This window comes from Sycon ciliatum, chromosome 8 (genome assembly GCF_964019385.1).
Source record: "Sycon ciliatum chromosome 8, ocSycCili1.1, whole genome shotgun sequence".
NCBI classification, from domain to species: domain Eukaryota; kingdom Metazoa; phylum Porifera; class Calcarea; order Leucosolenida; family Sycettidae; genus Sycon; species Sycon ciliatum.
Window position 1 is genome coordinate 6,069,148 of NC_088650.1, and position 26,766 is coordinate 6,095,913.

Sequence of the window (26,766 nt, forward strand, 5' to 3'; positions counted from 1 at the left end):
ATCATTGTTTAAACTAGGTTCAGCATCGGTAGCACAGTGGCTGGGTGGTAAGGAAGAGTGACTGAGATTCACAAGGTTGTGGGTTCAAATCCCATCTTGTGTATTTCTGCTTTCTTCAAAAATTTATTTTTCTAAGTTGGAGAGAAAATTTCTAAGTCCAAGAAGTTCTAAGGAGTCAAATATAAGTAGTCAAATATATCGTGTATTTGACTAAGCAGTCAAATACGCGATATAGTTGACCGCTTAGGTATCAGGGAAATTAGTGGGGTCAAATACTAAGAAGGCGATAATACTGGATATACTGTGTATATGCGGGAGACACCGAAAAGTTAGGCTGCCAGTTTTCAATGAATGGACTCAATGTAAGCTGGTTGTGTTTCTACCGTAGTTCCGCGCATATAAGCCCATGGGCCTATATCCGGATATAAGCCCACCTCCGTTTATAGGCCCATGGGCTAATAAACAGACCCAAACACCGTAGTACAGCATGTCAGTGCAGACTACATTACCAGTACCGGTACCTACAGTAGGCGGACAATCGCGCACGGACTTGTACTTTTTCGCGTGCCAGCTGCCTTCAAAATTCGAATATAGGCCCAGGGCTAAAAAACGAACCATTATTACTGATTTTTTTCCCGGAAAATGCATTATTTCGTATATTAGCCCATGGGCTTATATGCGCGGAACTACGGTAAGCGCATTTTGTTTAATAGCCAGCTGTGATGCGGATGTGCAAACGTTCCCGAGCAAAACTCCCAAGCTGGTTGGGTTTCTAAACACACTTCAAGTGTACTTGGTCCGCGTCAGCAATATTGTCGCTTATCTTTCGACAATTTGAACTTAGACTTTGGACATGAACGCGTGCACTTGAAGTGATAAAACTTGGTACGATGGACGGTAAGGTATAGAATGACAACTAACTGCGAGGAATTTATTGTCCAAGGAAGGGTTCCTACTTTTTTCGGTCCTCCTCATCGCTGCTCTTGTCTCTGGCGACAAATATTTTTGCTCGGGATCGACTCTCTTGCTTTTGCAAGCTCATCTCTCTTCCTCTCCGCTGCCTGGCTATTTTCTAAGGAGAAGTCGATCGTGACGGTCGCCTTCTCTAAAGGATTTCGCCTGGGCAGCGCGACAGCCTGTGTGGTTCAAATCAGACGCCGTTCTTTGCAAGATTTTATTTTGAACGACGACGACGCGCACAGTACATATACTTGCAAATCTCCACGACGCGCTGGATACTCCGAGCGAGGAGCTGGAGGTAAGGGAGCTGCGATCTCAGCTTGATGAGCGATCCCTGAGGTGAGCGATCTCGGCCGTTGAGCAAAATGGAGCTGATTCCGAGTAGCCGATTACTTCGAAATACTTTCTTGTGGCTTGCGCTGCTCTTGCCTGCACAGCGTAACAAGATAATCTTTTTTGATGCGGCGCTGTATCAATCAGAATCACCCACCTGTCGCTCTCGAAATCTACTCGAACTCTAGCTAGACCTTTTAGGTACTAGCAAACTAACTTGCTAACCAAAACTGAGATGAAATGGGCTGCCAAATAAGCATTGGCGACATATAAACAAAGCTGAAAGATAAGCGACAATATCGCTGACGCGGACCAAGTATAGCCAAAGGTAACGCGGATGTGCGACCTTTACATTTTCTTTTCAAATTACATCAACATACTTGCAAGGTATGGTGAGTCATGCAGTGACTTCACGTAGGCTTGCGTCGAGCTCCGCCTTGCCTGTGCCGAGCCAGTGCGATGGTGAGGCTGCGGTCCAGGACGGGGATGCATCTCAACTGGATCTGCAAACAAAAACAAAATTTCTCATTTTAGAAACTCGGCTTGTATCCTATATTCCTATTACAACGTGTATCATTATTATCCAGGAGTCAAAAAAAAACTAAAAAAAATCATGTATTTACTGCATACTTGTGTATGTTTTTTTTGTTTTTTTTTACTGAATACCACAGAACCATCAGATGCTGCACAGCGGCGGTGGCATATTGGATGGAAGTGGGGGCGGGGCAAAAGAAACTCCTCCGACCAAAGGTCTCGGAATCATCATTACTCCTGTGCGCCGATACAGAGGAGAAAAGAAACATGTGCATCCCGCAAGAGGGAAGCACCGGCTTTGCAAACGATAATGGGTGCAGAGTCTAATCAGCCAGCACACAGCAGGCAACACGCCTACTTGTACTAGATGAATGGCTGGTCTGGCACATTTTTCGATAGAGTGGTCTCACATCTTTGTCATGTGACTACATTTGCGTAAAGATTAGAGAGTGCTCACAGTATTTCACGGGACACCGGATTCAACATGGCCGACATCATGTGACCCATAGCAGGGCTTACAAGGCTGGCCTGTACGGTCATTTGATACATGTTTTTCATTTTTATTTTTTATTTTACTAAACACAGCCCAACTGGAGAACATGTGGAGAACGAAAAGAAGACAGAACAAGACACAGGGGATGTAGGGACGACGTGCCGATGTGCTGGGAGCAATTCAACCGACCAGGGGTCTCGGCGTCAGCGTTGCGAATGGGCATCGAAAAATGGGATGTGCAACAGCTCTTTACTTTGAAGTACTTACAATCCATGTCGGGCATGTGAACACTTGAACCACTGGCGGACCGAAGTGAGTGCCGCCTTGAGCCATTCATTGCCATCGGCTATATTCAGAACCACAAAGAAGAAGGGTAAACAGAATTCCATATCAGCCGGATATGTCCGGCCAGTGGCTACGATGTTGGCCGTCTCAATGTTGTTCTTTGCACACCGGTAATGCTAGAAAATGTGCGTCATCCAAGGTATACAGTCGAATGTCACTTATCCGGTCGCCAGTTATCCGAGCACGTCGGCAAGAGTACATAACCCCCCAGAGTGTGCAACCCCGACCCAGCTCTGTGTAGGGTCTTGGTCGAGCGGAATCGGATCTTCTGATGTCATGCGTACACTTCACACCAGCGCAAGGCCGGTCTCGAGGCAGGGCACCATTGTTTTTGATCCAAGAGTACCCGCGACTCCCCGGGTTCCCCTCAGATGTGTACGGTATTATGACGCAAAGATCCGATTCCGCTCGACCAAGACCCTATGCAGAGCTGGATCAGGCGTTGCACACTCTGGGGGGTTATGTACTCTTGACGTCGGTTATCCGACAAGCCCGGGAGTGGTAATTTTATGACTCTCAACAGTAAAATTCTTTTTTTAACTTTTGTGTTTGTTTGTATATTATACGGTGTAATATGCATTTACTTGAAGTAGATGTGGTCAAGTATGCTAATATGTATGTGTGCATGGAGCAATTCATGAATATGCATGAATATATTTGGGTATTGTGTACATAAATCAGTGAAATCCAGCCATATATGCACATAAAAGAATGATATCAGTTATCCAACATATTCAGTTATCCAAGATGCCTGATTCCCGAAGTGGTCGGATAAGTGACATTCGACTGTACATGTATCAGTACTGTAGATCGTGTCGTGTGCAGGGAAACTGCATCACACATAATGATACAGGTCATCCACCAGAACCAATCTGGTTGTCAGGCCATCACCGCACCAACGTGTTGGCCACCAACTTGTGACACATGTTTACTGCTGAGGAGGGTATGTATACCTTCAGTCCATTTCAAAACTATAGACGGGTACCTAGGCAAAACCGTTATGGCAGCATCTACATGTACATGTATACCACATAATCTGTGATCACTTTGTGCACACATTTTTTTCCAAAGTGGGCGCCTGTTATCCAATCGTTTAGAAACTATAGAAGAGTAATTGTGGAGCGGACCTGAGCTATATTCCGAAAACTATTCTCAAACAGTTCCAGCCAAATTTGAAATACTTCGAAAACACTGCGCGTCTATAGTTTTGAAATGGCCTGTACATGTACATGCATATCATACGCAAAGTATGAAAGGCTATGGCATGGCCAGATCAATCAAACACTGCTTCCGGCAGTCCTGTAATTGTAACGTGCAGGTCTACCATGGCAACTGGTTTCTCTTTTAAACCTCCTTGCCTTGCTTACCTCCTGGGAAAGGAAATACTTGTTTCACTAGCGCTGGTATCGGGTGAGAACTCGAGTATACGACTGTCGCAGATGGTTCTACACTGTGTCTGTATGCATGGTATGGTACTTGCTGCCATACACCGTGTGACGACGTTGAATTGGGTACTGCGGCATGGAATGACTGTGACGTGTACTGCATACCACGGAGCGCATGAAATCCCCGTGCTGCGGCCCTGTGTGTACCTCCCAATGCAATGTGTGGGTCCGGTGCTGCACGCAGGGGCGTAGCTCGTACATGTATATCCGTGGTGTGGTGACCCGGTACTAAAGCATATCTGTGGCATGGTGACCATGGTGACCATGGTGACCATGGTCACCATGGTCACCATGCCACAGATATGTACATGTACAGTGAACTTCGCGCTAATAACGACTCAGGATATAACGACAGTTTGCGAATAACGATTGCATTTCCATGCCCATAGCAAAGTCCTGACGACGCTGACTACATGTATACTCGCTACTCGCCTGGTAGACCCCTACTTGAAAAAAGGTATGCAGGGCCCCGGGCATTGGACACATCCCTGCCAACCGTCTTGGTTTGGCTGGGACCGTCCCCATATCGAGGGCGCCGGGTAATAGGCACCCAAAAGTGCCTTTGCTACACTGAGTGTGCATTTGTGCACAGGTATAATTCCATACCTACATGTAGGTATATCGATGTCCCGATCTCAGGTTTGCAAAGGTTGGCAAGTACATGTACATGTATGTGGACAGGTAATGGCAGGAAGCGTTTTAGGTGAATCATTGCTAACCTTGATCGTTCACCGTGTCTCTGCTGTTTGTGCCAAATGTGCTGAGACGCTCGTCAAATTTTCTCCCCGGCAGCTGGCGACTTTCCAGCCCAGCTCAGCTGTCACCGCGATCCGATTCGAAGCTGCAATCTCAATCTGGTAACAGGCGGCTTGTTATTGATCTTGAAGCTTGCAGTGTGCCGCCAATACAAGTGATCCTACGATAACTCTAATTCTGCCACGCTAGGATCGCTACAGTACAGGTGGATTTGACTACTAGACTTGCTGGCAAACTCTCTCGCTACCACGAAGATGACTACTGCATGCCCTCGCTGGATTCAGGCAGTGCACTCGCTGGTTCGAGGATCCCGTTGGCCGCACACTATACTAGTGCACTATCCACCACCCTGAATCAGTGAATGTAAAAGCGGAGTGAAGAAACTCTCCGTCTTCAAGTCGAAGGGGCACAACATAAAAGCTGGCAACCTTGAGCAGTCGCTGAAAGAGAAGTACACTACTCACTATACTAGTGACTACCTAAATCTGGCTAAGTCCTTGTGTGCTTGAACGAGACTCAATGACATTTTTTGGAGTTGCCGCCTCAAAATAATGATGAGTTTGTATGACTACAACATTCATGGTGTTATTTGCATGGTTTACGACTACGAGTCGAGCTTGCTGCGAGCGTTCCTTCCACACACCCGCCGTTGACAAGGCAACGGCACATTTCGTCATGCGCGCGTCATACGTACCTGGATCATGTGGATGCAAAAGTTTTGAAAATAAAAATGAAAGACTTGTATTGGCTGTGCTGAAATCTGCAGTATTTGGGTGCAGTGCTTATCTCGAGTCTAGATACCTATCTCCTTCAAACAGGAAAAGCAATCGTGGATTCCCATCTTTCCTGCCTACAACAAATGTTGTGCACCCCTGCTCGTATCACCGGTCATGTCTTTCAAACTGGTTGGCGATCAATTTTCTCAGATCAAACAGACTCAGGTAGGTAGGTCACTGAAACTAGTATTTATACCAATATCAGTTTGCGTACTGTACAATCATGTTCTTCGATCAATTGTAGTGTACTGGCCATTAGATCACGGGCACACTTTGAATTGAATAGTTTCATTTTTCTAAGTACTCGCGGACAACATTGCAGGCATTTACACAGTCAGTGTGTTTGTGTTGAAGGACCCTAAACTTACGTTTTTAGGGAAATTTTACCTAAGAACTGCAGATTGTGTGAGTGACACGTGATAGTCATCTTTCTTGTTTGCTTCACGCTCCGGGCAGTACAGGTTTCACGCTTGGTACAATCAAGAGTAGCTAAACAAGAGTGTGCAACTCCGCATCTCTTCTGCACAATCTGCAGATACCCCGGTCCACGGCGGAAATTTTGTTGCCGTCACCTTTTCAGAAAACGGCGCAATTTGCCGCAGAGCAGTGTAAGAGCACGTGCTGGGCACCGACCTTGTAATGTAAAGCCCGGCCAAGTGCAAGAGGCAAAACTTCCCATAAGACTCGCAGCGCGTGCACCGTCGTAGAAAGGAATACGTCAACAAAAAATTCGGCCATGGGCCAACCAACCCATCCGGGAATTGCACACTCTTGGTCTACTAGTAATTACAGTAATGTGTTGTTTGGTGACTCATTCTTTCTCGCTTTGTCCAATTGCATACTTTCCCTGTCCTGCAAACCAGAAACGGCGGAGATGCGACCTGCTGCTCGAGAGTGTACCGGATGACGAAGCACTGCTTATGAAGAATGGCAGGTGAGCTTTGCATTGCGCCCGGGAAACAGTTTCCATCTTGGTGGCCTTCGGGCACAGTTAAACTCCGGTTAAAAGCACCCGGGATGTAACATACTATGGAGTATAGGAGCTCTACAGACGGCTCTAGTTGATTCCACACGCTCAAGAGCAATGAAGAGTTACAGCAAAAGGATAGCCTCGTTCCATTGCTGACTTGTGTCGTTTGGTTCTGGCCTCGCTGTATAGAGCACTTTCGCGAGTAGTTGGCAACGTACATGTAGCTTGTGTTATATTTATTGTAGTGAGAAAAGAAGAAGGGCAAAATGTTACGAGTTTTGACTAACTGTCCACCAACGTAACCAGATCTTATACAGTCAGCGAGTGCGACAAGATGGCACAAAACTGACAAGGAGCACTGAGACATTCGGCGACCTGCACATTTTGTCCTTCTTCTTTTTTCACCATAATTTAATTGGCTCACCATCCGAGTATATTTATTGTGTTGTTTTCCTACTGGCTCGTAGTGGATAGTGTTTCTACATGTACATATATGTGCTGGATAGGTATCGCATGGTTATGTGCCGAGTTATTTCCTTGCCTCATGCGTGTATACCAGTATATTGTTGTTGACTTTTATTTTACTTCACCGATTGCACAGGCATTGCTGTCTTCTCATGATGCCTGTGCAATTGGTGAAGTAAAATAAAAGTCAACAGCAACATGCACGCAGGAGGCAAGGAAACAACCCGGCACAAAAATCATGCGATACCTATCCAACATGTATGTTGTTCACTGTATCTGTTCGCCGTTGCAGGTTTGCATGCCTGGTGTGCTCGTGGAGGCCAACGTTTGACACCCTGGAGATGTTGGCAGTTCATCGCCAGAGCCAGAAGCATGCTGATGGTAAGTGAGTGCAAGCATTTCTGTGATATTCATTGGTTCATTTCTGTGATGCTAGGCCAAGGCAATGGCAGACCAGCTGTCCATTTATCTCGGGTAGCAAAGCTGGCTTCAACATGTTCCAGCACTTTCCCTTTATGCAGTGAATGACCACTTCTAAGCAAGGAGTAGTAAAATACCAGTTATTTACTTACTGCTCCCTGCTTCTAAGCCTAATTTCTGAGCTACCTTGCGGTAATCACAACATGTGTTAGGCCATGTAGTAAACCATTTCTGTCAAACACTTTTAGCTGCTCGCATCTGTACATTCCGCCACGCTACGTCAACAGCCCCCCCCCCCCCCGGCTGCTTTTCTCAACCTGCCTGTGCCGTGCCTAGTTTGCAGGTTTGGGATGTACAGTGTATTGTACCGTGTGTTGTGTTTTGTGTGTTGTGTATTGTGTGTTGAGTCTACTGTGTATTGTACTGTGTATTGTGTGCTGGGTGTTGTGTGCTGGGTGTTGTGTGCTGGGTGTTGTGTGCTGGGTGTTGTGTGCTGGGTGTTGTGTGCTAGATGTACAGTGTATTGTATTGTGTGTTATCATGAATCTGTACTCTCTTGTACCATCATCCTTCAATGCGACGGACCCCACGATAGGCGGTCAGCCTTTGGGTCATCCTAATAAAGTTATTATTATTACTAGAGAGGTTCTGCACAACGAAAATTCGAACGAAGTTTCGCGACAGGCCTTGCGAAAATGTGTACGAATTTTCGCACGAACTTTGTGTTCTGCACATTTTCGAAGTTTGCACGCGCCAAGTGCACGTACGACATGACCCAATCTCACGAAACTTCCTACGAAAGTTCATTTCGCGTTCCCTGCAAGTTTCGCGTCCAAAGTTGCGAAAGTTCATGCGAAGTTTCTCACTTCGTGACGTGGAGCGAAAGTTCGTACACATTTTCGTTTTGCAGAACCTCTCTATTATTACTATTGTGTACCGGGAGTTGTGTACTGTGTTTTATATTGCACATTAACCCTGTTGTGTTGATCACCGCTGCCTTGTGCTATACAGCCATGGTGAAACGCATCGAACAGCAGGCGTCGCTCCAGCTGGAGATCATGAAACGCGAGCAGAACCTGGCAGCTGCTGGTGGACATTCCAAGGTACAGTGTTCGTTTGACTGCGCTGCAACCATGGGTTTAATTTTGTTACAAGTACTTGCGTGGTACTTTCGCATTCATTGCTAGACAACTACTGTACAAGCAGAAATATTCGTCTGGAATTTAATTTCGTCTTTTTCGTCCAAGGAGCTTTTGGACTAAATTAAATGCCGGACTAATGTCGATTTGTCTAGCTTTTCAATGCACTCTTATGATCCATGGACGAAATTTACGACCGGACAAACTCCCTTTCTTTGGAGTTGGACGAAATTATTGACCCACGAAATTTTCTGCCTGTACAGTATTGTTTTACAGTCTCCAAACTCTGTGCTTATCTGATACAATGAGTGCATCTTTCTCTGGTAGCATCCCATTTCCTGCTCTCATGTAGTAGTTCTGAAGAAACTAGGCTGTGCTCAGCTTACCTTCATAATTTCAATCTTTTTTGACATTTTTTGTGATCGCAATCTATATCCAGGGCCTGCCGTCCTCTCAGCGCAGCGGTCCTAACGTAAGGCAGTCACCGTCTTCGTCGTCGCATCCGCCGCCCCTGGTGACAGATACTCGCGAGCGTGTCACCCGGGCTTTGTCGCAGTGGTCGGTGCCATACGACCCGCGTGTATCTGGCGGCCGTCACTCTGGAGCTGCCTCGGCGCCTGCCTCATCTCGAGTGCAAGGTAACACTAGTCTTTCCTCCTTGTGTCGCCGCTGATTCGGTTGCTGAATGTTTATTGTTATCATTACTACAGTCAACTTCGCTAATAACGACTGCACTGCGGATATAACGACAATTCGCGAATAACGACAGAATTTCCATGCCCAGAGCAAAGTCCCATCCCACTGTAATACATATAATGAGACTTCGGGTATAACGACACCTTTTTGATGCCCCGCCGAGTGTCGTTATAAGCGAAGTTGACTGTATGCACACACTCATGGCCAAAGCCAATCAAAAGAGGTGTGTGCGATTATAGCCAGCCATGGCAAGCCAAACAAGCAGAAGCATTGGAAAGAAACACAAGATACATTTCAAACATGTTGCGTGGTGATGTCTACGGCCTTCATTCTATTTATAATCATAGCTTTAATTATAGTATTGTTTCCTCAAAGATTGTCTGTAAACACAAGAGAGAGAGAGAGAGAGAGAGAGAGAGGGGGGGGGGGGGGGGGGGGGAGAGTTGTGGACTCCTTCTTGCGTGCTGTCAAGTCGATAATATTACTTGTCATAAGTATCGCCGAAGTCGCACCAACCTCTTCTTCACACAAAAGTGTGGCGGCAATTATGTGCTTGAAATGCTGGTTGCTTGCAATGTGGGATCATGTCAGACTTCTATTAAAGTAGTCATAATATCTCTTCTGGTGTGTTCTCTCTTATGTTGGCAACGGGTGCAGGTGTGTCTCAGGGTGTTTATTCCAATAGAGGGTCTTCGCTGTGTCAGGCGCCTCACTCTTCTTCACTGCAAGCAGAATCTGCAACTGTAGCTGCAGTCAAAGACTCAGCGGACACCCAGTACGTCTTTCCAGCGCGTGCTGGGGTGGCCAAGAAGAAAAAGAAGAAGACAGCGGGTAGCTCGGCAGCTAGCACGTAGGTCTCATCTCCGTTGTTGTGAGCGTGTTGCTTGCAAGCCTGTCTGTGTGGTTGTCCTTGTGTTGTTGAATTGTCTTGTATGCGGCGGTGAGAACCCGCCATTGCCACGACCCTCGCTGTGGACCAATTACTGGCTTCTTGTGTACGCGTACTTTGCACTGGCGAGTACTGAGTATGTGGAGGCAAAGAGTCTAAGCCATTATTTCCATTAACCACTGCACTCTGCATATGCGCATTGATGTGTAGGTGAGAGCTGTTGTCTAAACTCTTGACTGCATTTGTTTGGGGTGCTATTCTATCTTGTGTTCAGGTCAGCATCCACCCAGCAGTCAGCCAAGGGATCAACCACATCCAGCGAAGCTGAGAAAAAGGCTACCCGGGTTCAGCGCCTTCTTGAGTAGGTCTTTGTCTTAATCGTATTGGTGGTTGCAGCATATTTGTAAGGTGCCATTCAGCATTAGGGGGGGGGGGGGGGGGGGTAAGTTGCATGTTTAAAAAAACTTCTTCAAAACGTGTTGAAAATCTCACGTTAATACGTGTACATTTTAGAGGTTAAGTTACACGTGCAATGTGACGTGAATTGTATAATTTTAAAACCCATTCAACACAGTCGACAGCCCCCCCCCCCCCCCCCACACACACACAAGACACAAGTTGTGCTGTCTTTCATCATTTCATAGTGCCTGGCTGGTTTTCGCTGCTACTAAGACGGCTCATGAGATAAACGAAAAAATGCAGCAAACATTAGAATTTAATGCAAACTAAAGAGTCAATGGATTATACAAAGACACATCTAGGCTACCAAAAAGCTAGGTGCTCCAAGATCATTTAGAAATGCTGCTCAATGAAATCCAGCTGCGTCACTCAAGTGTCCGCCTTGCATCATTTCGCAGCCCAGTTTTCGCAGGTGTAGGGCTGCGCAACGCCTGGCGCGTACTTGAGTGTCGCGACTGGATTTCATTGAGCAGTACTGTAGCTGTGTTTGGAATAAGCAATTTGGAATGAGCAATTTGGAATGAGCAAGAATGAGCAATTAGCAAGAAAAAAATTCTGTTTTGGATATTGTTGCGGCCCTCTGGGCATGGTAGCAATTACTGTATCAGGTCGCCCAAACCGGCTTTCCAGAACCTGGAGCACAGTCGGTAGTTTCTCTCCCAAATCAACAAGTTCCTCTCGTATTCTTTTGACATTAGTTTCTGTGTGAGCTCTCAAAGAATCGACTTCGAGCATGCAATGATCAATCTTCTTGTCTCTTGCCTTGCTAGATTTCTCCATGTTGTCCACTTTATTTTTGACATTAGACTTATCAAGCGTGAGCCCCTCTTCAGGTCCTGTTGTCCAGCAAGAAGCAGTTCCTTCAGCAGGCTTTCAGCAGTGGCTACCGTGCTTATCGTGGGCGGGGTGTCCGCAATGGTGTGTTGATGGACTCTGATGATATGCCATCGCTGGTTATCGATCTGTTGCCTCCATGGCTAGGGGTAGAATGATTTTCCTTCGCTCTCTTCTTCTGTGCGAGACTCTGCTTACTGCTTCTTAGACTCCCAGTATTGGACTTGGAATCTGGCTTCCGTTTTTTACCAAAGCCAACGCCAGTCAAGGGAAAATCTTCGTCAAAGCACTGGAGCTCATTTTTGACATCCGCCTCACGACCCCCCCCCCCCCCCCCCCTCTTGGCTTTACCTGCTTCAACTTTCTCCTCTTCCGCAGCCCTCCACCGTGACGCGAGCTCAGTAAGCAGCTCATGGTTGCGAGTAAATTCTTCCTCGGTTCCGCTGCGCCTCTTTGACTTGTTGTCATTTACAACGAAGGATCTGTTCTCCCTGATTGTTTGCTCCTTGTATGTTCTAGCAGGCAGACTGCTCATGTCTGCAAACGTCTTTCTCTCGATATTGTCCCAGTCCTTGGATCCTCTCAGGAAAGGCATTGGACTTGCCCATCACCGCTAGAAGCGAGTGCAAGTCATGCTCAACTTTGAATCGGATAAAATCCCTTCCTGGAGTAGGCTGTGTGCTCATGTTGGCCGACATCAATCAAATTGAATCAACCGAGCACTACTCTAACACTCACAACAAGACTGCTCAAACTAACAACAACGTGTTACTACCTTTCCACTTGGTCTCCACAACTAATAGAAGCAATCTCCAGCTGCCGGCTCACGGAGATCCAGAGAAGGAAAACCTTATTTTCCCGCCACATAGCACCAAAATCAAATGTTCCAACAACGGCAATCGAATGACGGATACTCACAGCAAATATCCAATCGGGATAACCAAAGACAACTTCCAGAAAACCCACATCACCTAACAACGTGCAGGGTTCCAGCCAGGTCACAATAGTGTGTGTGTGGGGGGGGGGGGGGGGGGGAGCGGCAGGTGAAACAGGTACTCTGCAACGACCCTGACAAGTGTGCCTTTTTGACACCTCTCTTAGTGATTATCAACTTCATTTTCGTTGAATTGCCTGAAAAATACAAAATTGACGAATGAGTGGGTGGGTGAGGGGGGGGGGGGGGGAGGGAGGTGTGGCGCTGCGCCTCCTTGCCCTCCTTTGGCTAGAATCCTGACGTGCAATAACACGTGAAAAAACACTTCGTAGTCATCAAACTTTCATACTTCCAAAGTACATGCCATTTACGTCGATCGGGAGCTACGTACATGCATACGGCACTGTACGATGAGTGGGACACATTTTAGTAATTGTATCAATTTCGTATTTAAAGTGGCGGCAGCCTTGCGGAATTTGCGAAATTAAAACGACTACGAAATATAATTGATTTACAGCATTTACCTTTAGCGTGCATTAATCTTACTTACTTTCTTAGCACCGTCACGCATTCTTCACGCATTCTTCACGCATTCTCGGTCTTGTTTTCCAGTACGTGTCAGTTCTCCTACTTATTGTCTTTTGTTGTGTGCTCATATCCAGGTCTGGCTGGGTCCTTTGTAACGACGGCTCATGGGTGAGAGACCCTTCCGCCGAATTTGACTCGGACGAAGAACCACCGTCACCGCTCTAAGCCCACTGAGTCGTCCGAGGGAAATTTATTTTGTTCTGGGAATGCTTAATCGGCCCGAATTCGTCTCCGATGAAGAATCACTGTCGCGGCTTTAATCCCTCTGAGCTCGTCGGAGGGATACGTAGTGAGTTTTGCTGGATTGGCGACTGGTAGTATTTTCCTTCAGGAAACTGCTGAACTACAATGACAAACCGGTATTTTGTCTCACGAGTAGCTTGCCGACCGTCCTGTAGCGTAGAGAAAGTCAGCAGAGAGCCAATCCGGACTTGAACAGTGCCTGTAGTCCAGCGCCACGCCATCCAGTGTGCACGTAACAACAGGTACATGCAACACTCTGTGTGTGTGTGTGTGTGTGTGTGTGTGTGTGTGTGTGTGTGTGTGTGTGTGTGTGTGTGTGTGTGTGTGTGTGTGTGTGTGTATTGGGGTTACTATGAAGGGGGGGGTCCGGGGGATGATGCATTTTTTCATCCTATTGATATTTGGCTATAATGATGTGGCAACACTGGACATTGTCGGGGATGTTTTGCTGTGACAGACATCCACACAGCAGCTGTCAGATGCTGCGCATTCTAGTTCTCATGTGTGTCTGCTACTGCTTTGCGCTTGTGTTGTGTTTGATGTTGCCGTGATCACTTGGTCATTGATTTGTCAACCAAGAGTGCATGAAACCGAGCGGGTGCAGCTCTGATGGGTTGCTGCTGCCATGGCAAAATTCCGGCATTACAACATTTTAGTGATGTAGTGCGTGCAAGCAGGATTCAAACCGGTCTCTTTTTGCACAACTGCAGCTCAGTCGTACGCACTAAGCCACTGCCTGCCGCAGATCTGCACCAAATGATCATGATGTAATCTCAGAATTCCGCCGTGACAGACACCCGTGGACACAAAATCAAAAGCTGCACACTCCGGGGTTCATGGACTCCAAGTCAACGTATTCTCATCCTGGAATTAAGCACCACAGTATCTACTGTATTTTACCGGTTATACGTCAACCTTTTGTGACCTAATCCGAACCGGGTGGGGGGTAGTCCACTTACAACCGGAGTATAACCGCCATTGAACCGGGAAGTCGAAACCTCAAGTATGGGTCAACTTATGATTGGTAGAATATGATGTCGTTCCCAGTAATGTGCCCTCTCAACATAGCTTGGTCGTACTGTGCTTTCCCTCTCCAGCTCCTCGTCCTGCGCAGGCAAGCCACCCTGAAGGAGCAGACAGCCTGCAAACGCCCGCGGGGATTCAAACAACACAGTCCCGCTGCGCTAACTCTTCGTCGCTGAGTGCACGGTCTACTGGTGTTAAAGGTGTTCTTTGGTTTCGCTTGAATCCCTGATTATGACTCGAAACCCTTGTTGACACGGTGTGAGATCACCAGCTGGCTTCTTTCTTAGAACACACAAACATGCATCGTCCTGCACCGGTATTTGTCAGCACAGTGGGGCGCTGATGTCCTGATCCACTGCATTGTAGCGCCGGTTATTCTCGGCTTGTGTCGCATGGTTTTTCTAAACGAACACATGTCATGCTCTTTCTAGGTATGTACATGATTATATTTACCTTTCAACTCCCTAAATCCTTTCTTCTTGAATGAAGTCTAGATTTCATTCGCTTGAAAGTAAGAGGATTGTGAATCCAGAAACTGTAATCTGGTAATGGAATATGCCGTGCCCGGTTGCTTCTTTTCATCTCAGCTCTTCACATTCAATGATCCCTATGCCCGTTTGACTTACATGTACTTCAATACGCCCTTTCAGAGATGCACACATAAATCCCCGTGTAAGGTTGTATCCCTGGTGATGTCTGTACCAGGACTAAGCAGGAGACAATATCCTAATGATATGCTATTATAGCAAAATCCGCTAGAGAAGCAACGTACCCAGAAATGTGAACAGATCTTCGACATCTGAATGACCTTCTTGAAGTACCCAGAGTCAGAATGATGTTACGTACGCAGTCGGTTGCACGCAGAGTGCAGTTGCAATGACACCCTGCTGAGACTATCTGCTAGCGTAACACAATGTACTTCAATATGGAGCAATACGCCTGTGGATGCCACGGACAAATGTATTAGAACAGGGCGCTGGCAACACAAGCAGTCTCTATTCTGCCTGTATTCACCTGACAAAAAGGCAACAACATACTTGTGGAAGCGTTTCCTGGACTAAAGAAGCAGACAGGCTGCACATGTACGTTGCATACTCGGATCAGTACAGACATTCAACTTCGACATCTGTCACTGCATTTCCAACAAGTTGAAAAATATTATAGAATTCCTCCTCTGGGGTATGTTAGAGTTCGAAACACTCTCAAAAGATCAGTAAAGAAACAGTTTGTGGCAATATTAGAAAAGAAATAAGATTCTTCGAGAGCAGCGTAACCTAGAGAAGATTTGAGTTTATTTCGTTTCAGTATAAGCACCTATAAATGATGTTAGAGAGACGACACCACTGTGCAAGACCAGGTTCATCCATCACTCTGAAGTACCAATTTAAAAAGGAGCGTAAAATTCGCAGCGAGGTCGAAGCTGCGACGGAATGCCAGCCAGAAAGCAGTTTTCTTTCCTCGGCGTTCAAAACTGGAAATGTCCCGACATTTCCAGCAAGAAAATGGTCGCCGTGGAGTGGAGCCACGATCATCTAAAATACGACCACGTTCCTGAATCAACTGAACCTATGGCGGAGAAATCAAACAAATCACAATGCCCAGCCATCACAATCCCAGGCGAGGGCCCGGCACAGGGCAGTTTTGTAAGCCAGCAAATGATGCGCTCTGCCGCAACCCTGCACGAAATGAGTCAACCAAACACGTACGCACAATTTTCCGTCCGATGTTTCATTGTCACACAGTCGACTGTACCTAGTGCGAAGGCTCTATCGGCGAGGTGAGAAGGAGTGACAGCATGCTAGCACTGTCACTGCTGACACGTTTTGACGTAGTCCACCCTACAGAACTAGGCATAGTTATCGGGGTCCTCAGGTGCGTACGTCACGATGACCGGGTCCCGGCGACCTTCAACCTGCACACTCTCACAGCCGGGCGGCCGCACCTCGATCGACCAGTCGTCACGGAACAGATACGACTGGAGCTTGTAGCGTCCGCGCGTCATGTTCATCATCACACCGCCAAACTCGATCTTGGGCAGCGGCTCCTTAAGCAGACTTTTGGGAAAGCGATGGTGGTAGCGGTAGTTGACGAAGAATATGTAGGACTCCAAGCCATGCCGATACATCCACTCGCCACCGTACGTGTTGTAATAGGGGAAGATATCCACGGACATTCCGTCCCGCCTCAGCTTGTAGAGGCCACCATACTGCTCGTAGTGAATTGTAACACCCTCCTTTCGGAACGCCTCCCGCAGTTGCGACAGGGAGTAGCGATCGATGGTTGCGCCAACAACGCCCATGTCGACATCCAGATCCCACGGCACCGGACCGCGGTATCGCAGTGCACCGAACAGCGTGCCGTACGTCAGGAACGACGTGATGCTGAGCTTGTCGAACGTCCGGTACGTCCTGTGTGCCAGGTCCGCCATGCTGTCCAGCTCCTTTTGGGGACGCTGGCATTCCAGCTTGCTCAACTTCAGGTCCATCTTGGCCGGCCATTGCGAGTACCATCGCAGGCCGCGACGATTCAAGTACCAGTATATTATTACAGTGATCAACAGTAAGCACGTCACAACCATCCAGCGACGAGTCGCCAAAGCGATCTTGCTCTTTCTCATCGCCGCACCTCCGTCACCAGTCCGACACCGCATACAAAACCGTGGCAGTCTCATCAATTTTCGAAATACTTCCGCCGCACTATGTAGCGAGCGACGCGCACCACCCTGCACCTTCCGCCAATATGTTTGCGACGCTGTCAGTCGGCTGCAGGCCTTCAGCAGAAGTGAAATTTTGAACTGTAGCCTAGCGTGTTGGAGGAAGGACTATCCTGCTAGCGGGCAATCGCTGGGTCAGTCACCTGGCTCTGAGCTCGGTCTCACTCTTGCTCGTGCAAAGACGTGCAGTCTCGTTGAGCACAGGGGGTGCGGAGGAGAACTGCAACACGTTGAGGACCGAAATGCGCTGCTATGCCTCGCTGTTTTGTTGATACTCCTTGGCCAAGAACATCTGATCTCGAACAAACACGGGCGTTCAACATCCGCCTAGTCGAAAGGTAGTCGCTGATTTGGTTTCGTTCTCCGTGGTCGCCATGCAATGGTAACATTTACAATTTTTGTTACACACACGTAAAATTTAATCTTGCTCGAACGATGCACACCATGTACCACCACCACCACGCATGTACCATGCCAGGTAGTACTAAAACGCCGGTTTTTATGGGCACACGTACATATGTGGCATGTATCCGAATACCGGCAACATGCCACGATGACTGATGTACATGACTCTACAGTATACCTACCAGTGCATGGCTTGTTGTCGAAGACGTACATAATCAGTGCAGGTCTACAAGTACAAGCACAAGTCATTTTACGTAGATCTGATTAGATCTAGACACGCTGTGCTAGACTTACGAGCAGAATAGACCCTTTGTACAATAAGCGAGAGGGGTCGAGACGGGGCATGCTGTGCACGCGCTGCACACTTGGCATGCAACCAGCATGCATGGTTTGCTGCAGGACGTGATCAAGTTTCCTGTGACAGGCTGTGTTTTCACGGTCCTGACGCGATGTTCATGTATGTACTTCCCAGCCTTTTTCATTTGAAGTTTTTTTAGTTCTGAAGGAAGAAGTTCCCGGAAATGCTTTCCAAGGACCACTGTTGGGTTCTTGTTTGCAGCAACCGTCATCCCTAGTGGCTAGTCTAAGAAACCCACTCGTCTTTCCATGCGTTCCCTGGTGATGCTGGCATTCCACACTCTGCAATCCTGGCTATCTGGCGAGAAGAGGGCCGCAGTGCTGCGATATCGTTCACAGTGTTGTGCTCGGAACACTTTGTCGATGACGACTTTCATCCTTGCTTTTGCGAAGACGCTGAATGCCCTGCCAAGAGACTCTGGAGCCTGAGAAAAAGGCATGACCCATCCCTGTCTTTGCAAGGAAGATCGACTGCTTGCTGGCGCTGCTCGAGCTGCTGATGTTGAAGTGCAGAGCGACGCAGCCTCATCGCTCAGGTGTGCGGAGAAAGTCATCTGAGTTCGAGCTGTGGCTGTGTGCACGATATGACAGACTTTCACATTATGCACATAGCCACCAAAGTAAAACTCATGGACACTATCCACGGGCCTCTTCACTAGTACTACTCCATCAGCTCCCTAGCCCTCTTCACTGTCGTCGGCGACTTGCCCCTGCGTTGGAGATGAGCACGCATGGTGTGGCACTCACTCTGGGAAACAGAAGTTCATCACTCATCCACTCGGACGCATGACAAAGTTGGGCATGATGAAGGTACACTCGAGGAAGACTGGTGCCCCTCTTAGTTCTAGGAGCATCAGGGTTCTGCATTGAGAAGCGTTCTCTACATCGACAGAGGAGAGAAGGTAGAGAAAATATAAATAAATTTCAATCTACAGTAATCCGAAATATCCACTGACTGCGGAAAACTTACCGCTCCAATAACTCCTTCTTTTTCGAGACAGATACGCACCCTCATTCAGCAGAAAACTGTTCAGTTCCTTCACAGACCATTCTTTATTTGACAGCTCCTCCACGGGTTCCACAGCCATCGATGGCAAACTACTCGACACTCTCTCCTCCATCTCCAAAATGGGAAAATACAGTGTTTCACCATGCCCAACAACTGATACTCTGCACAAAAATCGAAGAGGATGCCCCGTCTCGGATCACGTGACCGTTATTGTGCAAAGGGTCTATACTACAGTAGTAATAATGTCTCAAGTATTAGTACTTTAGAAGTAACTGTATGTTCTGGAATATTCCCAGCTTGTGGTGAATCTTGCATGACCTTTCATTGTACTCAGGTTTCATTTCTTTTATTCTAGTGCATGCTGCTGGCGCCTGATGTATTGACGTTACCGCAGGCCAGTCTCAACCTTTGCATTGTCTGAGATTCAAGTAGCGTATCGTTTGATACATGTGCTGTCTCCATGCTATCTAGTCGTAATATATTCACTCGTCTTTGCATTTGTGCACAGTCCTGTGGATACTCGCAGGCTGCGGTTGCGCTCTCGCTTTGGTCATTCTAGAATGTATACTTCCATGCCTTTGAAGTTTTTTAGTTGTCAGTTTTGAACTGTAGGAAGCAGTTTACAGTTTTTGTTCTTGCAGTTTTATCTCAGAGGAGAAAGTTCTTGGTCTCATACTGTTACGAGTTGCTGTTGTATCTGGTTGAACGCATGCCGGGGCAACAGAGGGCAGCATGAGTAGCCATAGTGGTCCTATTCGAGCCGGATCTCAGAGCCAGATCCAAGAAGTCCTGCGCGACGACGAGCAAGTCCCAGGCGCTGAGTGTAGACGGAGCTCGCGGTCTACCAAAGGGAGACCGCCGAGCAGATACGGGTTTGATAACTGGAGTGACGTTCCGGACAGCGTGAGCTCTGCAGGACATGCGCCCTCGAAAGTTTCAGGAACTGCTGCGTCGCAGGCGTCACTTCGTGCAGAGATGCTTCGTGTAGAACTTGAGGCTGCAAGGCAAATCGCTGAGCTGGAGGAGGAAGCCGAGACACGCAAGTTGGCTCGTGAGACAAGTTTGGTGCAGAAGGAACTGGAGGTTCGAAGAGCCGAGGCTGAATCTGCAGCTGCACTACGATCCGGGTCAGGGAGCAAAGTGTCGTCTCGCAAATCAGAGACTGGAAACGCTGCATCCAGTGGCAGGGCAATATTGACTGCCAAGAGTCTTGCTGAGCACGACAAGTTGGCCGGACCTGGTCGAAAATTCGAATTACCACCGCGTGAGCACTTCAGAACGATGAGTGATGTCGGTGGAGTGAACGGACAACGCGACCACGGCAAGCCAAGGAGTTTGCAAGGTACGTTTCGTACTGTGAATGCGCCCACACAACCTGAGGCTGTATTAGGTGTGGCGGAAGACAGCCCAGCTCAGTCAAGTACATGTAGTGTCAATGCGTTTGGCGTGCCTGCCCTGGGGCCAGTGGCGCAAGCATTCATGCGCGCGCCCGCTCAAAAGTCTGTGACCAGTACAGTGCTGTCAGTAGTGCCAGCCAAGAAGTCAATGGCCAGTGGTGCGCCTGTGGCTGTAGGACGTACTACAGTGTCCATACAGGCAGCTAGTAATGCAGTGCCTGTACAGCCAGCAATACGCAGTGCAGCAGTACAATCAAGACTGCCTGGCAGTAACAAGAAGGCAGTATCAATGCTGAATGCAACACCACCATGGCATACACCACAGAAGCATACAGCAGTGGCCAAACAGCAGCAACCAACACCAGTGGCAGTGCAAGAACACTCCAAGCAGGTGCTAAACCCGCAAGCAGAGTCCTTCATGCCCTATCCACCTCAACTGCAGACACTACACCCTGCTAGTTTCAGCTTTCACGTGAAGCCATTGGAGCTACCAAAGTTCTCTGGCAAGACTAGTGACTACGACCGGTGGAAGCAGAACTTTCGCCGCGTTGTTGACGAAGATCCACTAACGACTGAAGCGTACAAACTTGCACAACTGCGTGAGTGTCTCATGCATGGCACGGCCAGCGACCTTGTTGATGGCGTGCTTGACGGTCCAGGAGCCTACCACACCATCCTTAGGGAGCTAGATGCATGGTATGGCGGCGACAATCGCACTGTTGAGCGCCAAGAGAAGGAGATTTTGCAGTGGCCGAAGCTAAAAGAGTCAGACGACAACTTTGCCAAGTTTGTCCTCAGACTCCGGACGATGCTCATGAATATGGAGATGTGTGCAGTAACACCGGGCCGTGAGTTGTACCTATCGGTTACGCAGAAGTTGCCGAAATCGCTGTTGCTTAGGTACATGGAGAAGTATGACGATGCTGACTGTGATATTTACCAGCTAACACAGTGGCTCCTCAGACGCGTCAACACACTACGCCGTGCCGATGAACGACTCCGGTCGACAGAAGTCACTGCCTCAGCACCAGCACCAGCAAGATCATGGTCGAAGCAGAGTGCTACAAAGTCTGAACGAACATTTGTGGCAACTAGCAAGGATGCAGGTGCCGACAGAAGCTGCCCCTCGTGTGGCAAGGCGCATCAGCTCCACTGCTGCCCCGATTTCATTAAGATGGAGGTCAGGGACCGATGGAAAGTCATCAAGTCCAAGCCAGATGTCTGCGCCCTATGCTTCGGTCTCAATCATCGCGCAAAGACTTGTACCAGGCAACCCTGTTCAAAGTGCAGCCGCACGCATCATGACATGCTACACTACAACATCCGACGCTCGGATTCCGCTGCAGACCCATCAAATGCCGCAATCAAGGCCAACGCAGCTTCGGCCAGCAGTGGCGGTCCTGCCAAGATTGCTACAACACATTGCGCAAGTCATCAGCCAGAGATTGACAGTGGCGAGTCATTCATGGTTGTGCCTGTTGTATTCCGACACAATGGTGTGAGCCTCCAAGGTAATGCACTCCTGGACCCAGCATCGTCCACGAGTTATGTCCAGCAGTCCGTGGCAACAGCCCTCAATGTGCGTGGACCCAAGCGGCAGCTCGTCACTTCCGGAGTAGGCGGCAAGCAGACCGCAGCAAGACGTGAGCATGTACAGATCCAAGTGGCGGCTCTGGGCGACAAGACCATGAACAAGCTTGAAGCTTGGGTTCTGCCCACCGTCACCGTGCCATTACCGGCAGTGAACTGGAATCAGCACAAGAGCAGCTGGCCGCATCTCAGTGATATTGACTTCCCATCCATCAAGGGCAGTCAGATCGACGCGCTTATCGGCCTGAATGCCATCGAGCTTCATGCTACTCTAGAAGAACGGCGAGCAGAAACAGCAAGAGCGCCCATTGCTCGACGAACTCCTCTCGGGTGGGTGTGCATTGGTACAGGAGTCGACACCACTCGTGCAATCACAGCTACTACACCAGCTACTGACACAGTGCTAACTGATGGGCTGACCGAGCTAGTAGAGAAGTTCTGGCGAGATGAGTCGGCGGGCACAGATAACCCACTAGAGGAGACGCCTTCACCCGATGACAGAAGAGCCGAGGAGCTCACGAGCCAATCAATCAGCTGCAACGGCAACCGGGTAACTGTCCGAATCCCATGGGTCAATGACAGCGGTAAGCCACGTGTCAGGTCCAACAGAGCTCAGGCTGAGCAGCGGCTCCGCAGTCTACAACGCTCGCTACAGTCAAGGCCAGCCGTGAAGCAGCAGTACTCTGACGTTATGCAGAAACACATTGCCACGGGTTACGTGAGACGCGTGGACCCGGATGAGATAGCCAAAGACGGCAACGACCAGTGGTACCTACCCCATTTCCCGGTAGTACGCTCAGATAAATCCACGTCAAAAGTGAGAATAGTATTTGACGGTGCAGCCCGCTGGGATGGACACTCCATCAACGATGAGATGTTTACAGGTCCTGCACTTCAAAACGACATGACCAGTGTGTTGATCCGATTCTCACTGGAACCAGTTGCGCTTGTTGGTGATGTGTCGGAGATGTTCCTCCAAGTCAAACTGGCGGAACGTGACCAGCGCTATCATCGCTTTCTGTGGTATGATGACAATGGCCAAGTGCAGGTGTATCAGTTCACCCGTGTGCTCTTCGGCGCTAAGGCGTCACCGTATCTGGCAGGACGAGCGGTGAAAGAGGTCATCAAGCACCACGGTGATGAGTACGACTCTGACGTCGTGCAGTGCCTAAGCAAAGACCTCTACGTTGACGACATGCTGTCATCACTACCATCCACACAGCGTGCCATCCAGGCCAGAGAGCAAACGCAGCAGCTACTTGCCAAGGGCGGTTTTCACATGCGAAAATGGCTGTCGAACAAAGCTGAAGTGATGAACACCATACCAGAGGAAGATAGGTCACCTGATGTCGTCCGAGATGTGGACAGTGACACCAGCCTCCCAACTGTCAAGACTCTCGGCGTCAGTTGGAACGCCGAGAAGGATGCCTTCACCTTCCAGCATCAAATGAAGGACATCACGACATTCACCCGACGCTCTGTGTTGCGCGGCCTGGCCTCCATATTCGATCCGCGTGGCCTGATCTCGCCATACGTCATCACGGCTAAGGTACTCCTGCAGGATGCCTGGTTGCTGGGACAGGGATGGGACGACCTGCTGCCAAAGGAACAAGTCGTCAAGTGGCAGGGTTGGTTCCAAGGCCTCCCAGACCTGAGTAACCTGGAGATCAGCCGCTGTTTCAAGGATCCACAACAGCCATCCGAAGACGCCAGTCTTTCCGTGCACTGCTTCTCCGACGCCTCAGATCGGGCGATAGCAGCCGCTGTGTATGTCAGAGCCAGCTACCCAGACGGTACCACCCGAATAACGCTAGCGATGTCGAAAGCGAAGCCGGCACCAGTGAGGCGACAGACGATCCCGCAGCTTGAACTGAGAGCAGCTGTGCTTGGCGTTCGCGTTAGTCATCTCGTCGCTGAATCCATCGGTATCCCAGTGTCAGCTCACACATTTTGGACGGACTCGATGAACGTCTTGGGCTGGGTCCAAAGCCACAGCCGGCGCTACAAAGTGGACATTGGCAACCGAATCTCTGAGCTCCAGACCTCAACGAGAGCACACCAGTGGCGACATGTTCCCGGAAAGAACAACCCTGCAGACAAAGGTACTCGTGGTTTGTCTGCTGCATTACTGTGCCGTGATGCAGTGTGGTGGTCCGGTCCACAGTTTCTTCGCCAGCAGCCAGATGAGTGGCCTCAGATGAAGGAAGTCAGCACATCCTCGCTGCCTGGTCAGCTCAAGACGGCGCTAGTTGCAGTCGTCCCTCCACCCTCCGAGATCCTGGGTCGCTTTAGCACATGGTCACGACTGGTACGCGTGACAGCATGGTGCAAGCGATTTGTGGCAAACTGTCGGCAGGCAGTCAGTGACAGCAAGTCCGCGAAGGGGGATGCCGCATCGGACAGCCAGTCGTCCAGCACGCCAGTGAGAGTGCCAGTACAGCTTGGCGGCACCCGCTCCATCAGTGTTCCAGTTCTCAGCACTGACGAAGTATCAGTAGCAGAGCGGCACTGGATTGCAACTGCCCAGAAGGATTGCCATGGTACAGCATACCATCGTCTACAGTCTAGGCAACCGATGTTGAAATCGGATCCTCTGGCACCTCTCTGTCCCCAGTTCGATAGTGCAACAGAGTCACCCCTGATGACGGTAGGAGGTCGATTGCAAGCTACAAAGAACATGCCAAGTGGCGTACGCCACCCAGTCATCCTACCAGCAAAGCACCGAGTAACCCAGCTGATAATCGAACAGGAAGATCATCGGTGCTTCCATGCAGTTGGGCCACAGCATCTTCTGGCCAATCTGCGACAACGCTACTGGATTGTTCACGGAACATCAACAGTCAAGGTCGTTCGAAGCAACTGCGTCACTTGCCGTAAGAACCGTGCGGAGCCAGCGTCCCAGATGATGGGCCAGATTCCAGACTTCCGAGTTGCAGGCTCGTTGAAACCGTTCAGCCGTACAGGAGTTGATTACGCGGGTCCCTTCCTGACCAAGCAGGGCCGAGGTAAGACGCAGGCTAAGCGGTACCTGTGCCTGTTCACATGCCTTGAGACTCGTGCCTGTCACCTAGAGGTATCCTATGGCCTCTCCACTGAGTCATTCCTGTTAGCATTTGAGAGATTCACAAAGCGCCGTGGTGTCCCGCTTGAAATGGTCAGCGACAACGGGACCAACTTCACTGCCGCGGAGCGAGAACTCCGTGAGGCCGTCCGGGCCATGGACAAGGAGAAGATCGAGAAGCGACTGGTCAGTGATGGCGTGCGATGGCGCTTCAACCCACCTAGAGCACCACATTTCGGCGGCGTATTCGAATCCCTCATCAAGACGGCTAAGCGCGGACTCACAGCAGTACTTGGGAAAGCGGACGTCACAGATGAAGAGTTAGTGACTGCCATGTGCCAGGTTGAGGGCATGATGAACTCGCGCCCGCTGACAGTTGTAAGTGCCGATGCAGCTGATTTGCAGCCTCTAACACCAGCACATTTCCTAGTCGGACGACTCGACCCACCAATGGCTCTGGAAGTGAAAGCAGACGAGCACCCCAGCAGAGACCCACGCAAACGTTGGTTGTATGTTCAGCGGCTTGTAGCAGACGTGTGGAACAGGTGGCGAGATGAGTATGTTCCCTTGTTGAATGTCCGTCGTAAGTGGCAACGTCAAGGTCGCAATGTAGCCGTAGGTGACATCATGCTGTGTCTTACATCAAACACTCCCCGTGGAACATGGCCCATGGGTAGAGTCACAGCAGTGCATCCTGGTGCAGACAAGCTCGTCCGAGTAGTGGATATTAAGATCGGCGACAAGATCTACCGACGGTCTATCCACCATCTAGTACCTATTCTGGACACCGAGTAGTTTGTGCCTTGTGTATCTGAAGTGCTACAGGCAGCCCTGTGACAGTACTCTCTCTCTCTCTCTCTCTCTCTCTCTCTCTCTCTCTCTCTCTCTCAACCTATGAAGTTTTTCTTTCATCATACAGTACCGTAGTAGTACTCACTCGTCACAGTTTGTTTGCTGACCCTGTGCTCGTGAGTGAAGGGGGATATGTTCTGGAATATTCCCAGCTTGTGGTGAATCTTGCATGACCTTTCATTGTACTCAGGTTTCATTTCTTTTATTCTAGTGCATGCTGCTGGCGCCTGATGTATTGACTATTGTTACCGCAGGCCAGTCTCAACCTTTGCATTGTCTGAGATTCAAGTAGCGTATCGTTTGATACATGTGCTGTCTCCATGCTATCTAGTCGTAATATATTCACTCGTCTTTGCATTTGTGCACAGTCCTGTGGATACTCGCAGGCTGCGGTTGCGCTCTCGCTTTGGTCATTCTAGAATGTATACTTCCATGCCTTTGAAGTTTTTTAGTTGTCAGTTTTGAACTGTAGGAAGCAGTTTACAGTTTTTGTTCTTGCAGTTTTATCTCAGAGGAGAAAGTTCTTGGTCTCATACTGTTACGAGTTGCTGTTGTATCTGGTTGAACGCATGCCGGGGCAACAGAGGGCAGCATGAGTAGCCACTGTAATTAGTTCTTTTTTCTTGGCTCTAGTGCGCCGGTCTCATTTCGAAAAACAGTCATAATTATTTTAGAAGTTTCGTGGCAAGTAGGAGCTCACCCTATTTTCAGGTTGGCCGAACAGCAACAGACACTATAATTATCTATGATATGCTGGTACCGCATGATTGTATTCACATAGCAAGATGCATACTTGCAGAACAAGAATGCAAGAGTGCAACTCCAAATTAATACCCGGTATTGCGGTAATTGATGTATTGTGCCTTCTGTTCATGTGTGTGCGTGTGTGTGTGTGGTGTATGTGCGTGTGTGTGTGTGTGTGTGTTTGTGTGTGTCTACGTGTGTGGTGTGACTCAGGGGGCGGGCAATAAGTAAGCCCTGCCAGGCCTAGGCCCGGCTAGGCCCGGCTAGGCTAGGCTAGGGTGAAACGTGATTCTCACGTACATGTACATATGAACGCCAAGAACTGAACCGGAG

The 26,766-nt window shown here is 49.0% G+C and overlaps 3 protein-coding genes across 4 annotated transcripts in view; 2 read left to right on the forward strand and 1 right to left on the reverse strand.

The window, feature by feature from the left end:
* LOC135822973 (IQ domain-containing protein E-like) overlaps positions 1-5,355 on the reverse strand; it is a 35,214-nt gene extending 29,859 nt beyond the window's left edge. The window contains exons 1-3 of the mRNA XM_065335813.1: positions 4,830-5,355; positions 2,588-2,666; positions 1,674-1,796 (exon numbers count right to left, since the gene is read on the reverse strand). Coding sequence (XP_065191885.1) covers positions 1,674-1,796; positions 2,588-2,663 — 199 coding nt within the window. The 5' untranslated portion in view covers positions 2,664-2,666; positions 4,830-5,355. The remainder of the gene's footprint in view (positions 1-1,673; positions 1,797-2,587; positions 2,667-4,829) is intronic.
* LOC135822975 (sodium channel modifier 1-like) overlaps positions 1-15,160 on the forward strand; it is a 65,650-nt gene extending 50,490 nt beyond the window's left edge. The window contains exons 1-9 of one of the 2 annotated variants that reach the window (XM_065335814.1): positions 5,626-5,807; positions 6,506-6,576; positions 7,370-7,458; positions 8,509-8,600; positions 9,076-9,274; positions 9,990-10,182; positions 10,496-10,582; positions 13,111-13,521; positions 14,377-15,160. In XM_065335814.1, coding sequence (XP_065191886.1) covers positions 5,757-5,807; positions 6,506-6,576; positions 7,370-7,458; positions 8,509-8,600; positions 9,076-9,274; positions 9,990-10,182; positions 10,496-10,582; positions 13,111-13,201 — 873 coding nt within the window. In that variant the 5' untranslated portion in view covers positions 5,626-5,756 and the 3' untranslated portion in view covers positions 13,202-13,521; positions 14,377-15,160. Of the gene's footprint in view, positions 1-5,625; positions 5,808-6,505; positions 6,577-7,369; positions 7,459-8,508; positions 8,601-9,075; positions 9,275-9,989; positions 10,183-10,495; positions 10,583-13,110; positions 13,522-14,376 lie in introns of those variants that run through there. The other variant, XM_065335815.1, reaches the window with a different exon arrangement.
* A 4,361-nt stretch (positions 15,161-19,521) lies between these two features.
* Positions 19,522-25,632, forward strand: LOC135823508 (uncharacterized). Its single transcript, XM_065336350.1, has one exon. It carries the CDS (start codon positions 19,522-19,524, stop codon positions 25,630-25,632), a length of 6,111 nt encoding a protein of 2,036 aa, XP_065192422.1.
* The last annotated feature ends 1,134 nt before the right edge of the window (positions 25,633-26,766 follow it).